This window comes from Leuciscus leuciscus (genome assembly GCF_965113295.1).
Source record: "Leuciscus leuciscus genome assembly, chromosome: 23".
Taxonomy (NCBI): Eukaryota; Metazoa; Chordata; class Actinopteri; order Cypriniformes; family Leuciscidae; genus Leuciscus; species Leuciscus leuciscus.
In genome coordinates, this window is record NC_138747.1 from 18,944,680 (window position 1) to 18,960,526 (window position 15,847).

A 15,847-nucleotide genomic window follows, 5' to 3' on the forward strand; every position below is an offset into this window, starting at 1 on the left:
TAAAAAAAAATCTTTTTATCAAACTGATTTAAAGTTTAATAAATGAATAATTTGCTAGGCTACAGGATATGTATAGATTTTCAGAGTTTGTTTTTCGATTGTTAAATATATGTATTATTATAGGCTAAATGCAAAATATTGACATCTAAATTAATCTTGAAAGCCTATAATTAAAAATAATTAATTGTTGTAATTACATTAATTTGACACTGGGTATAACTGTGGACATAAAAGACTGAGTCTCACTGTATCGCTCAGGCTGCACTGCAGTGTCTATTCACAGGCGCGATCCCACTACTGATCGGCACGGGGACTTTGACCTGCTCCGTCTCCAACCTGGGCCGGTTCACCCCTCCTTAGGCAACCTGGTGGTCCCGGGATCCCCCAGGATCACCATATCAATACCGAACTTAGTGCGGACACCCGATCGACATAGTCCACTGCAGCCCAGAACCCCTGAGCTCAAGCGATCCTCCAGCCTCAGCCTCCCAGTATCTTGGATTACAGGCGCGCGCCACTGCACCCAGCGAGAGCTGCGAGAATCAGCGCTGATACTGAATCTAGTGGCTCACAGCGCCATCTAGTGTATGAAAACAGATGATTAGGTTACAGTGAGGCAGTGTTAATTGAAGCTTTTTGAAATCTCCTTGGCAGCTTTTTTTTTTTTTTTTAAGGTAAGTGGTATATTTTCTTTATAATTATTTGTTTTCAAATTCATGCTTCAAGTGGATTCAGCACAACACAAAAACACACACATTAGTTTTACCACTTTTAAGTTTTCCATAACTTTCATCAAGAGTAATTGTCTTTCATTATGCAATTGATATAAGAGTATTTATTCGTAATGGCCTATATGAAAGCAGACTGTTAGACTATGTAAGCAGGGTGAACTGAAGCTTTTATCTCTTTTGTTGCTTTTTTTGTCAGAGATAAGTGTCTTCAAAATTGCATTTAAAAACTAAATTAAAAAAAAAATGATGCCTCACGTTGTTTTAGAACAATACACAAAATCACACAGTAACCGTTTAACCACATAGTCAAAGTTTTCAAGACATAACTTTCATCTAGCCTTTGCATAAGATTATTTGTTAATCTGTTCTCATTCATTTTAACATATTTAAAAAAATATATTTTTATCAAACTGATTTACAGTTTAATAAATGAATAATTTGCTAGGCTACAGGATATGTATAGATTTTCAGAGTTTGTTTTTCGATTGTTAAATATATGTATTATTATAGGCTAAATGCAAAATATTGACATCTAAATTAATCTTGAAAGCCTATAATTAAAAATACTTAATTGTTGTAATTACATTTATTTGACACTGGGTATTACTGTGCACACAAAAGACTGAGTCTCGCTGTATCACCCAGGCTGCACTGCAGTGTCTATTCACAGGCGCGATCCCACTACTGATCGGCACGGGGACTTTGACCTGCTCCTTCTCCGACCTGGGCCGGTTCACCCCTCCTTAGCCGACCTGGTGGTCCCAGGCTCCCCCAGGATCTCCATATCAATACCGAAATTAGTGCGGACACCCGATCGACATAGTCCACTGCAGCCCAGAACCCCTGAGCTCAAGCGATCCTCCAGCCTCAGCCTCCCAGTATCTTGGATAACAGGCGCGCGCCACTGCACCCGGCGAGAGCTGCGAGAATCAGCGCTGATACTGAATCTAGTGGCTCACAGCGCCATCTAGTGTATGAAAATAGATGATTAGGTTACAATGAGGTAGTGTTAATTAAAGCTTTTGCTTTTTATAATCTCCTTTTTTATATTAAGTATATATATTTTTTTCATAATTATTTGTTTTCAAATTCATGCTTCAAGTTGATTCAGAACAACGCAAAAACACACACAATAGTTTTACCACATTTAAGTTTTCCATAACTTTCATCAAGAGTAATTGCCTTTCATTATGCAATTGATATAAGAGTATTTATTCATAATGGCCTAAATGAAAGCAGACTGTTAGACTATGTAAGCAGGGTGAACTGAAGCTTTTATCTCTTTTGTTGCTTTTTTTGTCAGAGATAAGTGTCTTCAAAATTGCATTTAAAAACGAAATAAAAAAAACTGATGCCTCACGTTGTTTTAGAACAATACACAAAATCACACAGTAACCGTTTAACCACATTGTCAAAGTTTTCAAGACATAACTTTCATCTAGCCTTTGCATAAGATTATTTGTTAATCTGTTCTCATTCATTTAAATGTTTTTTTTTTTTTTTTATCAAACTGATTTATAGTCTAATAAATGAATAATTTGCTAGGCTACAGGATATGTATAGATTTTCAGAGTTTGTTTTTCGATTGTTAAATATATGTATTATTATAGGCTAAATGCAAAATATTGACATCTAAATTAATCTTGAAAGCCTATAATTAAAAATAATTAATTGTTGTAATTACATTAATTTGACACTGGGTATAACTGTGGACATAAAAGACTGAGTCTTACTGTATCGCTCAGGCTGCACTGCAGTGTCTATTCACAGGCGCGATCCCACTACTGATCGGCACGGGGACTTTGACCTGCTCCGTCTCCGACCTGGGCCGGTTCACCCCTCCTTAGGCGACCTGGTGGTCCCGGGCTCCCCCAGGATCACCATATCGATACCGAACTTAGTGCGGACACCCGATCGACATAGTCCACTGCAGCCCAGAACCCCTGAGCTCAAGCAATCCTCTAGCCTCAGCCTCCCAGTATCTTGGATTACAGGCGCGCGCCACTGCACCCGGCGAGAGCTGCGAGAATCAGCGCTGATACTGAATCTAGTGGCTCACAGCGCCATCTATGGTATGAAAACAGATGATTAGGTTACAATAAGACAGTGTTAATTGAAGCTATTTTAAATCTCCTTGGCGGCTTCTTTTTTTTTTTTTTTTTTTTTTTTTTTTTTAAAGGTAATGGTATATATTTTCTTTATAATTATTTGTTTTCAAATTCATGCTTCATGTTGATTCAGCTCAACACAAAAACACACACAATAGTTTGACCACATTTAAGTTTTCCATAACTTTCATCAAGAGTAATTGCCTTTCATTATGCAATTAATATAAGAGTATTTATTTATAATGGCCTATATGAAAGCAGACTGTTAGACTATGTAAGCAGGGTGAACTGAATATTTTCTCTTTTGTAGATTTTTTTGTCAGAGATAAGTGTCTTCAAAATTGCATTTAAAACAAAAACAAAAAAACTGATGCCTCACGTCGTTTTAGCACAATACACAAAATCACACAATGACCGTTTAACCACATAGCCAAAGTTTTCAAGACATAACTTTCATCTTTGCATACGATTTGTTAATCTGTTCTCATTCATTTTAACATATTTGATTTTTAAAAAATAAATAATTATATTGTATTTTAATAAATACAATTTTCTTGACAAAAAAGCGTGAGAAAAAGTTTTTTTTCATATAGCCTGTTGGAAGTGTAGGCCGGTTGACACAGAAAGTGTTTTTGCTGCTAAAAATGCGAGACGCAGGCCTGTAGAACGAAAAAAGCGCAAGGACTTTCTTTTAAAGAGCTTTTAAAAACTGAACCCAGTATCATGCGCGAGACACTGCAAAGGACGCAAGGCGTGAGCGCAACAGTTAAATACGTCTGTCTAGCGCGCGTTAACATTGAAAAATAATGGAAAACAATCGCAGTTGAATGGAAAAACGTGTTCTGTGTGAATGCCAATTTGGACAAAAAACACGTACACTTTCTCAATGTGTCATTTTTATGTTAGTCAGTGTTAGGCTACTCAGTATCAATATCAATAGGCCAACTCAATATCAATTTTATATGCTATAGATCTATGTCCAGTGCGACATCGAATATCATATAAAATCTAAATTCTTATTTTCATTCAGACAACAAATGAAATTTACTTTATACTTTTAGTCGGACTGAAGAAACACTGCAAAAAAGAATATCTTGTAAAAAAATAAAAATAATATATTATATTAAAAAAAATGAATATGCCTATTATCACTTTTACTGGCAGGACGCCCACAAAAAAAACAGTCTATAAGAGTGTTTTTAAAAGTCACAGGGAACTAATCTTTGTTGTAAAAAAAAATAAAAATCACCAGCACGATGAATCTCAGATAGGATAATGTATCTTTTTTATTTTAATTTTTTTATGACAGAGTCACGATTTTCATGATAAATTTCACTGCATAATAAAAACCTCCGTCTCAGGCAGAGCTTCACTTCACCCATCCTGCTCGAGTCTGGACCAATACAGAGTGTCATCGGTGAGTCTCGAAGCCAATGAAAGGACACGATTCCAGTGATCTAGCGAGAGAGAGATGCGTCCGTCCATGTAACGGGACTCCTCACATCTGCGTTTACTGCCATCAGCCACAAAGCCCATGCTCGCGGAAACGAGTGTAATATAAACTTTAAGGTAAAAGCTCAATTTTATCTCTTGCATTGATGGACATTATTGGGTTATTTGGACTTGCTGGTGCAAATACTTATGGGTGAATGGTGTGGATAGTTTATAAATGTATCATTTACACGGCCGTAGCCTTCTTGCTAACGCGATCCTTCCTCTTTTGTTGCAACAAACAGAAGTAATTCACGAAACACGACAACGCTTCGGTTTGGTCGTTTTATGTAGCCTACTGACTTTTGAAATAAGCGACATGACGAACGTTTCCATGCGGAAGAGCTGGGATCTATTTTGGCTTGGCTTGACTAGGCACATATGGTGATGCACAAACACGATGTCTAGGTTTGAGACTCATTTTTGTTTATCTTTCTTTTCAGATGCAGTTTATGCTGCTCTTTAGCAGGCAGGGGAAGCTACGTCTTCAGAAATGGTACGTGCCGCTGTCTGACGTACAGAAGAAAAAGATCTCCCGGGAGGTTATTCAGATGGTGCTGGCACGCAAACCCAAAATGTGCAGTTTCCTGGAATGGAGGGATCTGAAAATAGTCTATAAAAGGTTAGAAAACGACACTGAATGATAAGGACTGCATAGACGGAACTGAAGATCCATTGTATCTGGCACTTTCCATGATATGGTAGACTTGGGTGTTCCCTGACTTTTATTATTTAATTTTTATAAATATTAAATGCACAACTCCCATGTCTTTTGTGTTGTGAGGCATATTTTATAAACTATTATCTTACATAAATCAACCTAGCAAGAAAAGTAGCTAGTTTTAAACACTTCAAATGTCTGTATATCCCCCTTAAAATGGTGAACATGGTCCGTCCCATCTTAGAGATCCTGACCTTCTCAACTGTATTCAGCAATTACAACAACAAGAATGTTCAGTTCAGTGTAGTAAAGAAGCATTTATGTATTACATTTATTTCATTAGAGTCCACTTTTTTCAGTGGCCTTGGTTCTGGAAATATTTCCTCTAATATTTCATAGGGATTTTTTTAATATATTTTATCGTTAAAGAGTTAAGCCAACCAAACCAACCAGCTACAAGTTGAATCATGCCATTACAAACTTGGATTCGAAGCAAAAAAATATTAGAAAATTGGGGGAAAAGAAAAAGGTATAAGACTGTGTCCTAAAAGCTTCAATAAGGGGGAAAAAACTACAATCCCATAAAGCATTGTGAATGAAAGTATATGATTGTATATTATATAATATGATTGTATTTACAGGCACATACAGTTGTCCTTATTACTTACTTGGTTCTTTATTTGTGGAAAGTGCCAATTCCTGTGGTTGAGTTTATTTTTTATATTTACATTTAACGCAAATTAAATTTGTTACAGTTAAATCTCAACTTTCGGTGTATTTTATTGCCTAGTGCTACTTTAATTACAGTATATAAGAGAGTAAAAGTCATATATCTGTGATATTATCAACAAGGTAAATAAGAAGGACTGCTTAGAACAAAAAGATCCTGTTTTTGATATTTTGTAACAATGTGTAACTTTGTACTGTGTCCCGACAGAAAGAGGAACAGAGAAAAGCGTTTCACTTTCTTTGTACTGTTAGTAGCCTATTTATGAGTTGAGCTTATTTTGCATTTCAGATATGCCAGCCTGTACTTTTGCTGTGCTGTGGAAGACCAAGAAAACGAGTTGATAACCCTGGAGATCATCCACAGATACGTGGAACTGCTGGACAAATATTTTGGCAGTGTGAGTTAAGATTTATGTCAGCTTTTGCTTTTCAGCCTCAAGGAGCTAAAAGTGTTTGTTGTTTTTGGCTTGTTAAAGTCACCATGACATCAAAATTGGCAATTCTTATTTTTATTTTACATAATGTTGCAGTGCTTATTATAAATTATAAATCCATGCACATCATTATTTTAATCAAATTCATATGCCCTTGAAATCTTTTAATCAAAATCTTCATGACGTATGTCTCTTCAGTCTGATATATGACCCATTAAAACATAATAAACAAGTCCATATAGCTTGATTCCAAATTTTCTGAAGCCTAATGATAGCATTGTGTGAGGAAAAGAATGACATTTGACCATTCAACTTGCATTGTATTGAAAAGAGAGGTTTTGAAAGGTTTTTAGTAAATAATGTCAGAATTTTCCTCTAACTATACCTTTAAACCAATGACCAGATCTGTTGCTATATTTTAACAGTTTCGGATAAAACTCTTGCAACCACTCATTGTTAAACTCACTGTGTGTTTGAAAACCAGGTGTGTGAACTGGACATTATCTTCAACTTTGAGAAAGCCTATTACATACTGGATGAGTTTATCCTGGGTGGTGAAGCCCAGGAGACATCGAAGAAGAATGTTCTGAAGGCCATAGAGCAGGCTGACATGTTGCAGGAGGTGAGGAATGCACACACTTCTCATTCTAAACATGCTTGGGGAAAAATACTGGCAGTTTTTCAGTATATAAATGGATTTTCTTTGATTTGTACCTCTAACAGGAAGCCGAGACGCCACGTAGCGTTCTGGAGGAGATTGGACTGACATAAATGTTGAGGACTAACAAACCTACCAAAACACTAACACGTATATATTCTTTTCTTTTTTTCTGTGGGCATTCTCTCTATAAAATGTCTGTATTTTAGGTTATCATACAAAATAGTGTTTAAAATAATCAGCACTTCCTGGTAAGGTATTGATGCCTGCATTTCTACTGCCAAACATCTGAGGGAATCGAGCTCATCAAAAAGTTCACCTGTGCCACTATCTTAGCAGTTATGCAAATTTCCCAGTGTTTGACTTTGAATTCAGGTTTGGATCAGTACATGTGTAGCAAAGATTAGTGTCAGCATCCCCACTTTTCCCATGACGTCTTCTCTGTATTAAAACATTACCTCTTACCTTCAGCTGCCTTAAAACACTCTTTTCCAGCTCACACACAGTTTGCTAGTATTTTTTGCAACTCTCAGTAGATCCAGTAGAAGTCAGAGGGTTCAAGACCAAGACTTGCTGAAGTGTTACGGACCAAACATTCTTATTCAGACGGGGGAACAGAGATAATGTAAACTAGACATTCAGAATTTTTTGGCATAAATTCAATGATTGTATTAGCTAAGGCACAAGTAAACACCAGTATTAGTGAATTCCTGACCAAAAACACTGTAATGATTGGTTCCTGTGAACACTTAATTGGTTCAGGCATATCAGGCATTCATTAGTTGTTTAATTTCTAATGCCAAAGAATTTTTTTCACCATCTTCATGCCTTTTTTCCCCCATAAAATCATCTTTGTATGCTATTGTATTGGACTGTTTGTCAGACTTACTCTTGAAAAAAATGTCTTTTGAAGCATAAAAACAAAAACAAATGATGAATAAAGTCAGATATTGCAGCGTGTTGTCCAAATCTTTGACGATCTCTTACTAATAAAGAACATAATTTGATATGTAGTCATTTTTTCTTGTAGTTGGCAACAAAATGCATCTAAATCAGCAGTCTCATCCTTCTTGACCCCCCCCCAACCCCAACCCCAACCCCAACCCCAACCAACCTCTGATCTTATTGAGAACAATTAATTATTGCATACAATTCATTTTGTATAATTATTTGAGATCATATTTTTTGAGCCCGTACTTTTTAATCAAAATGGCGACATCTGCTTAAACCCCTATTTCTTACAATCAACTCAAGCTCACATTCAGATCTGTATCTATCCATTCAACAATCAATGAATAAAACCAATTTCCCACCCAACACTTAATGCGTTTCATTCGGATGTACATCCGATGGAAGAAATGATCTGTCGCTACTTCTGTTACGTCGCAACATTAAATAAAATGGCAATAATAATCCCCAAGAATTGTTTACCCATGTAATGTCTGAGCACCAAAATTGAAAATGAAATTTTTTTTCCCCCACCAACACTTTCAACAAGATTTCAGAAAATGCTAGATTTAATTACAAATGTACAGGGCAATGTATTCATCAGCAAAAACCGTAAAAACTAGGCATTTTGTTATGCAAACTAAAATAACAACAGCTGCTTTAAGACAACAACAGAAACAGTTTATGTATTTTTATGTAATCTATGGAGACTGTGTGATGCTATCGGATTTGGTAGAGTCTGTAAGCGCGCACTGGATCTCCTCATCAGGATGACAAACACCCGAAGTTGTGGTCTCTACTTTATCTTCTGGCGAACCTGCGCTGGATGCCACAGCTGTACATTCTTCAGCAGGAGCTTCAGATTTAGACGGCGTCTTGCTACCCTCCTCATTGTGGGAATCTTCGCCAGATCCAGCAGACGAGCTCAAGCTACGTGATTTACTCTTCTTTCTTTTGTGTTTCTTTTTACCCTTTTTCTTCTTCTTGCTCTTTTTAGAGTGCTTGTGCTGATGTGTATCCATGCGGTCAGAGTTTTCTGGGCTTTGGCTTTCCTTCCTGTGACCCCTCCGTTTCACAGACCCGTTTTTGGATACATGGTCCGGACTGTTTGATTTTGACCTCTTTCTTCTCGAGTCTGCTGATGAATCTTCGCTCTGCTTTAACCGGTCTCTGCTGTGGGATCGACTCCTGCTCCTCCTGGATTGCTCTCTCTGAGATCTCCTTATTGATTGCTCTGGCTTCCTTCTCTCTCTGCTTCTGCTACGACTCCACCTTTCCCTGTTTCGACTGTGCCTTTCTCTGCTACGGCTCCGCCTTCCCCTGTAACTGTACCGCTCACGGCTGTGACTCATTCGATCCGTCCACCTGCGCTGGGATCGTTCAGGGCTATTTCCACGCTGGGACCACATTCCATCTCTGCTGCCCGAATGCCGACTAGAAAAGCCTCCACTGCGGTCAGGGGACATATGAAGATCACGGTCTGCCTCCCAGAATTCATTGCTTGGATTTCTGAAGACATGAAGAAAGTTGCAGTTCTTCCCTTTCGGACATTTCCGTCTGTCGAAAAGTCCTGAGAACATATAAGAAAAAGAATATAGGCATATTTTAAATGATAACTAAAGAAATACTTAAAGTAATTACGAAGAAACTTCTCTTTTTCTTACCACATATAGCTGTTTTCCATCTAGTTACTGGGGAGAATTCACATTGCAGTTGTTTTCCAGCATACCAGCGGCCATTGAACATCATGAAAGCTTCTTTACATTGCTCCTCTCTGCAGGTATATATAACAGAGATATCAAAAATAAAATAATATTTACAACACTTCTCCTTCTACAGCAATGGCTAATAATACAGGACTTACGTGTCATACTGAACGTAAACGTTTCCTCTCAAGTGAGGTTCAAAGTTGCAGCTCACCTATTAAAATATGGGGAAATAATATTGTTAATTTGACAAAACCGGAATTATTTTTGATTAATTTAATATAAATTACATTCAAATGTAATTTTTTTACAATTATTATTGAATTATAAAATTGCATTTAAACAATAAATTTCATTTATTAATTTTTTTAGACAAGCGTTGTATTGAGTTTCCATTTTTACAGACAAAGAAAAAGAAGAATAGAAAGCAAAAAGCAACTATACAAACCTAGAACCCACCCCTGAAAGACTTCAAGAATATAGAAATAGAATACAAACACAGAATCTAGATACAAAATAAATAAACTAGAAAAAAACTACAGATCAACAAAGATAAAAAATGTGTGGGGATCCATGTACACGAAAGGTTGAGAGTTCCATTGACAATGTCCAACAAAGACACAGTTCACATTCGTCTGTCTATTGTGTGAGGAGGATTTCAGTGCTTAACTATAATTTTTTTTTGCCGCTGTGAGAGCAGCTAACAGTAAACATCTTGGTTGAACGGATAAGGTAAGATCCCCAAAATCATTCAAAAAGAAATGACATGAAGTCAAACATATATCAGTGCCTAACAGATAGGAGTGAGGTGAGAGTCAGGGACACTCCCAGAAGAAGCACAAGTACGTGCCCTGAGATCCTTGAGAGCATAGATTACACTTAGGCCCTGTTTACACCTAGAATTAAGATGCATTTTGGTTGATCGGATCACAAGTCGACGATGCTAAATACAGGTGTAAACGGGGTCTAAAACGTTTTGAGCTTGTCCACTTCGACCACTTCCAGAGGTTGTCGAAAACGCATTTGCCCGGATAGCTTTTGTTTTTGAACAGCAATTAATGACCGCATACTCTCCGCCTACTGACTTAATGCGTAAAAATGATGGGAAGTGCGCTAGCCAGACGGGATTTAAACTCTATCGGCTGAAGACCCAAGTTTGGTTTGAAGAATGTCGACATCACAAAGTACTTCAAATACTCGGATAACACAGCCATACTCGCCCTCCTCACCGGCACGGAATCAGTAACAGCATATCACCAATCTGTTGCCCATTTCACCCAATGGAGTACAGATAGTCATCTCCTCCTTAACATTACTAAAACAAAGGAACTTATCCTGGACACACGCCAAAAACTCTCCACCGCTCACTGCCCTATCTCCATCAATGGCAAGTCAGTAGACATTGTTGACACTTTCAGGTACCTTGGCATTATTTTGGACAATAAATTGAGTTTTGACCATCACATAACAGACATTCATAGGCGTTGCCAGTGCCAACAGAGACTATTTGTCATACGTAAACTCAGGGCTTTCTCAGTCAAACCACACCTTCTTCTCCTCTTGTACCGTAGTATCATTAAACCCATCCTCCTGTATTGTGCCGCCTGCTATTTCACTATGCTTTCTCTCACTAACAGAAACAAGCTCCTTAAAATCACTAACACTTCCTCAAAAATAAGTGGTCTTCCCACACCCAACTTGCCAGCTCTCATTGACACAGCTACCATTCGTAGAGCAAACACCATTGTACAAAATCCCAGCCACCCTCTTGACTCAAGTTTCACCCAAGCGGCAACATTCTAATCTGAAAAATGAAGCCTACCCGGAAGTGCGAAAAACTGCAATACATCCAAAATCCGCTAGGGGCAGGTCCCAAAAGGGAGCAAATGTCCGTTTTCACAGCATAAATTCATGTTTTCACAGCATAAATTCATGTTTTTACAGGTTGGTCCCATGGACTTTTATTGTATTTTTCGATAGGTTCCGAGTGCCTGACAACTGTGAGGGGGGTGAATTTTTTTCTAACTCATTAGTTTCGATCGTATTTAGATATAAAATGTATGACAAATAAGGGCAAATAAGGGCGATTGACAGCTTGATTGACAGCTGATAACGAGCATAGGCTGCGCCGAGTGGAATTCCTGAAATTTGACGTCTCGGCCATGATCTGACACAACACATCATACCACCTCTGTATCCTTTCTAAACATTTGTATTGAAATATCGTACAAGATGGCGCCACCCATACCCCCCATAAACGGCCTCAAAAACGTTCTTCAGAAAGTCTATGGGTGACGTCACAGACGCTTTGTCCATATTTTTTACAGTCTATGGTTTCACCCTTCTTCCCTCACGCCGCAGATACAGACAGCTACCCCATAAAAAAAAATAAAAAAAATCACTGCTAGGGAAAAGTCTTGTAATCTCAGCTATAAGAGCGTTGAATTCACAGAATGCCTAATTTATCTACTGTAAATTTGTGTTGTTTTTGTGTGTGCAATATGTCTATTTATGTTAATAGTATAAATTCTGTGTGGTATGTGCATGTTTATGTATGTTGAATGTTGCTCCTGATTATAGGAGCAACATGCATGCCAGACATGCATGCCAGATTATAACTTGTTGCGATCGCCTTTCGATTATCCTCCATGTGGAGAGGAAATTAGTTGCAATAGGACCAAATTGTGATGTACACTGCCAAAGCAGCGACTCCTGAAAAAGCAAGATGCTTCAGATCAGTTCATACAGAAAAAAAATAGATTCCTCAATTGCTCTCCATAACACAGAAGCACCAAACCAGACTGATACATTTGAATAATTTATTTTATTTATGTTGATTATTTTTGTTTTTTGTTTGAGTTACCTTGAACTGCACCACCCTCCCTGCGTTCTTGAACTCTGGCAGAGCGTCTTCAAAGAAATCCAGAAACTGCTGTTGCGTTTCCTCCTCGCAGTACTCAAGACTGGCATCAGTGTCGTAGTCATCACGTCTGCTCTGCTCCATCCCGAACGTCACAAACATCGCCCTCACCATCAGAGTGGTGCTGGATGTTGGGTGTTCGTGTTTTCGGGAGCACCTTCATTACGCACAGTAAAACAAAACAATCATCATCTAGAACCTGATCAGAAATTGCACTTTGACTGTCAGTCAAAACCTTGCAAACACTTACCGGTCTCCAAACCTACAAGCTCCCGTTTTGAGGAAGAAGGGGCAGTTTGCCCTGTCCTTTTCAGTCCCATAATCCTTTGGGGCATCAGGGTTTTTCCAAGGAACACCATTTTCCAGCTAAATGCAACAAAATAATGAAACATGATTATTGCAAACAGAACTGAATTTTCCAACATGCATTTGACATGGAAAGCAAGATGTTTACCTGACTCTCTGCTTCATCCAGCATTTTCTGTACCGCTTCCTATAAATGGTGCAAACATACACAGTATGGCGGGTGAAATTGTGTGGTGTGCAAGCACATGTCTGTTAGAATTGGTTAAGACAATCTGGCAGATAATTTGTACATTATGGACTGATATTATCAGTATTTTGTAATTCAAATCTGACTGTTCACAGCATATGTTCTTTATTGTGGCATAAGTAAGCAACATTATCACTATACACCCAGCTGACACGAAAAGATACATGTTCTTCATTGGAAGTGGACACTTGCTGCATTTTAAATCGATTTTGTGTATCTTAGTTAAGGAAATGAAGACAATATTTTGCTAAACAAACAAAATCACAAAATGTACACATGAAACAGAGACTTCTGGAATGTGGTGTGTATGTAAAACTATGATTGGCAAACAGCTTGAAATTTTAAAGGCTGATTTGTTGCAGGTAGCATGAAATGTTTTGATATCTGATAGAGGATATATGTAGACATCAGCCTCTTTATCCTCCCAGTGCAGGGATCACCTCTCTCTGTTTCTTCTCCTGTTCCTTCTTCTCCTGCTCCTCTTTCTCTTTGTTTTGCTGCTCCTCCCATTCTTCTCTTATTTTCCGCTTTGGTTACAGAAAAACAAGATATTGGAGCATTATATGTATTTTAATTGAGATTTGTCCAGGCCATTGCAGAATGTCAAGGATTTAATGTCAGCAATTGGACTTTTCTTGCAGTTATATATATAGATGTGGTCAAGAAAATGCTCACCTCTTCTTCCTCCTTTCTTTTTTGCGCTGCCTCTTCTTTCTCCCTCTTCAGCCTAAATTCTTCTTGTGCAATCTTTTCTCTCTCCATCCAAACCTGGTGTAATCGCTCACTGGTATTGTAAAACAGTGTGACATATTTTGTATTTTTTTGTCCGATTAATATTAGCTTATCATACTGAACTTAAGATGACAAACCTCTCCTCATCAGCCTTCTGTTCTTCCTCATCTTCAGACTTGTACTCTTGGTTCTCTTTATTTTGTGAATGACCTACAGCTGAAAAAGATGCGTTTGTTACTGACAGCTGACAACAAATGCTACTAAGGAGTAAATCAGGCTTATGTTTGCATAGACAGGTGTTACCTAAAACTAAGGTTAACTTTAGAAGTGTGAGAAAGGAATAAATTACGTGCTGCTATATATATATATATATATATATATATATATGGGCTGGGAATCGATAAATTTTTTTTTAACTAATTAATTGCACAATTTGCTGTAATTAATTGCAATTAATTGCATTTCCCCCAAGCTTGTAATCATCAATATTTAAACTTAGAATCACCTAATTAAATTAAACAACACAGAAAAAAAAAAAAAAAAGGAACAGAAAATAGTCCTATATTAAAATAATATTAAACATCAATATATCAATATATTATTCTTTTTCAATAATCAATCAACAATCAATTTAACAGATTTTTTTTTATTTAATTTTTATAATTATCTAAATAAAATATAGTCCTACAAAGCTATTATTACCAGAGCATGTGATCAGAGCAGGTCATTTTACCATTGTTGCCTAGCATGACTATACCAGCTCAGTAGGGCTATTGCAAACAGAAGTCTACTACTGAGAAATTTCACGTTATTTGAGCGGACTTTGCTTTTCCAGTGCGTGATCGGCACATGATTGGAGCGTTTGCAGTGGCGGATTTAGCAAATCGGGGGCCCAAGGCGAAGGTAGGCTATGGGCCCCTCCCCATCCAATCTTTAAAAGAGAACGAAAAAAAGATGTAGGCCTACCGACTGAATGGTGGATAGGCAGGTAAAGCTAATCTACGGGGAAGTAAAGGTTAGAGAGGAGAAAAAAACGTCCCCTTTAAACCCAGCTACACTTCTTTACTCCTAAACAGAAACATGTTACAATGTTTACATGGTACAATTTCTGGTAAGCTCTGTTTTTTTTTTTTTTTTTTTTTTTTTTTTTTTGCTTGACAAATTTCACCATTTCGATTCAATTCTTGTGATTTGATTCAATATTGACTCATTTGGATAAATATTAGGTAACGTTTCACAAGATATGCGTTACTTTTTCTCAAGAAAAAAAAGCCCTATCAGATGGTATAATTTAAGGTTAAAATAAGTAATATAGTAGCCTACACATATTTAGCCAAATACTCTCTATAGTATATATATATATATATATATATATATATATATATATATATATATATATATATAATACTCTCTTTTTTTTTGCCAATTAAATGGCTTTCCTGAGGTAAATGTTATGTGACGATTGTTCTCCAGCTGTTTTACCTCTTTCCGCGGTTGAAAAACACTTATTGATCGATATTATGAATGAGGAATATACATTTCGGTAAGTTATACTGTATCTTTACTGTATCGTTATAGGAATCTGTCACGTCACATTAAAACGGCATAACGGTAGGCTATTTATTGTTTGAATTTCGTAATAGAATTGACAGAATCTGAGAGCTGAGATTTTTTTCAATGTCATGATTCATAAGTAAAATGCTCAGTTTTGTCTGTCGATCTCCGTGTCCTCTTTGCTTCATGATTTTTCTGTGCGTTGGACGTTATTGTTCTTGATCTGTATCTTACAGTAGCCGTAAAAAAGTTTGTCATCTTTGGCAGTTCCCAAATACTTATCAGCGTCTTTTCACTTTTTTTCTTTTATTTGAGCCGCTTGGGTAACTTCGAAACTTTACATTTTCGCGTTTAGACCTATTTTTTTACAGTCTATGGTTCAGACTCGTCTTGCTCTGTTTGTGTATTTCCCAGTCCTCCTGTTACTGCGTGTTGTTTATCGTTCGCGCCGCGCACCTTTACAGACTTTTTGCTTTCCTCCCGCTTCCTCCTTTTTTCAGCACCACTTGGGAAGCTAGCTTCACTTCATTTTTACTCTGTCAATCACTTCTTTTTCTCCGTCAGTTTTTTGGCACAGCCTTGTCACTTTCGCAGATGCGCAGTAAGTGAGATAATGGAATAG

At 37.3% G+C, this 15,847-nt stretch overlaps 2 protein-coding genes across 3 annotated transcripts in view; one reads left to right on the forward strand and one right to left on the reverse strand.

Moving 5' to 3' along the window:
• Positions 1-4,253: 4,253 nt before the first annotated feature.
• Positions 4,254-7,767, forward strand: ap1s2 (adaptor related protein complex 1 subunit sigma 2). The gene is made up of 5 exons (XM_082155279.1): positions 4,254-4,408; positions 4,774-4,952; positions 6,010-6,118; positions 6,639-6,776; positions 6,878-7,767. The coding sequence occupies exons 2-5, from the start codon at positions 4,774-4,776 to the stop codon at positions 6,923-6,925; spliced, it is 474 nt and encodes a 157-aa protein (XP_082011405.1). The 5' UTR covers positions 4,254-4,408; the 3' UTR covers positions 6,926-7,767.
• Positions 7,768-8,311: 544 nt separating this feature from the next.
• Positions 8,312-15,847, reverse strand: part of zrsr2 (zinc finger (CCCH type), RNA-binding motif and serine/arginine rich 2) — an 11,251-nt gene continuing 3,715 nt past the window's right edge. The window contains exons 3-11 of one of the 2 annotated variants that reach the window (XM_082155278.1): positions 13,809-13,881; positions 13,615-13,723; positions 13,380-13,466; positions 12,841-12,879; positions 12,637-12,752; positions 12,330-12,543; positions 9,625-9,680; positions 9,425-9,534; positions 8,312-9,330 (exon numbers count right to left, since the gene is read on the reverse strand). In XM_082155278.1, the coding sequence (XP_082011404.1) occupies positions 8,462-9,330; positions 9,425-9,534; positions 9,625-9,680; positions 12,330-12,543; positions 12,637-12,752; positions 12,841-12,879; positions 13,380-13,466; positions 13,615-13,723; positions 13,809-13,881 (1,673 nt within the window). In that variant the 3' untranslated portion in view covers positions 8,312-8,461. Of the gene's footprint in view, positions 9,331-9,424; positions 9,535-9,624; positions 9,681-12,329; positions 12,544-12,636; positions 12,753-12,840; positions 12,880-13,379; positions 13,467-13,614; positions 13,724-13,808; positions 13,888-15,847 lie in introns of both variants that reach the window. The other variant, XM_082155277.1, reaches the window with a different exon arrangement.

Coding starts and splice junctions, on each gene's coding strand:
- ap1s2 (XM_082155279.1), top strand. CDS start 4,774: ATGCAGTTTATGCTGCTCTTTAGCAGGCAGGGGAAGCTACGTCTTCAG. Junction 4,953..6,009: donor CTGAAAATAGTCTATAAAAG/GTTAGAAAACGA, acceptor TTTGCATTTCAG/ATATGCCAGCCTGTACTTTT. Junction 6,777..6,877: donor AGGCTGACATGTTGCAGGAG/GTGAGGAATGCA, acceptor TACCTCTAACAG/GAAGCCGAGACGCCACGTAG.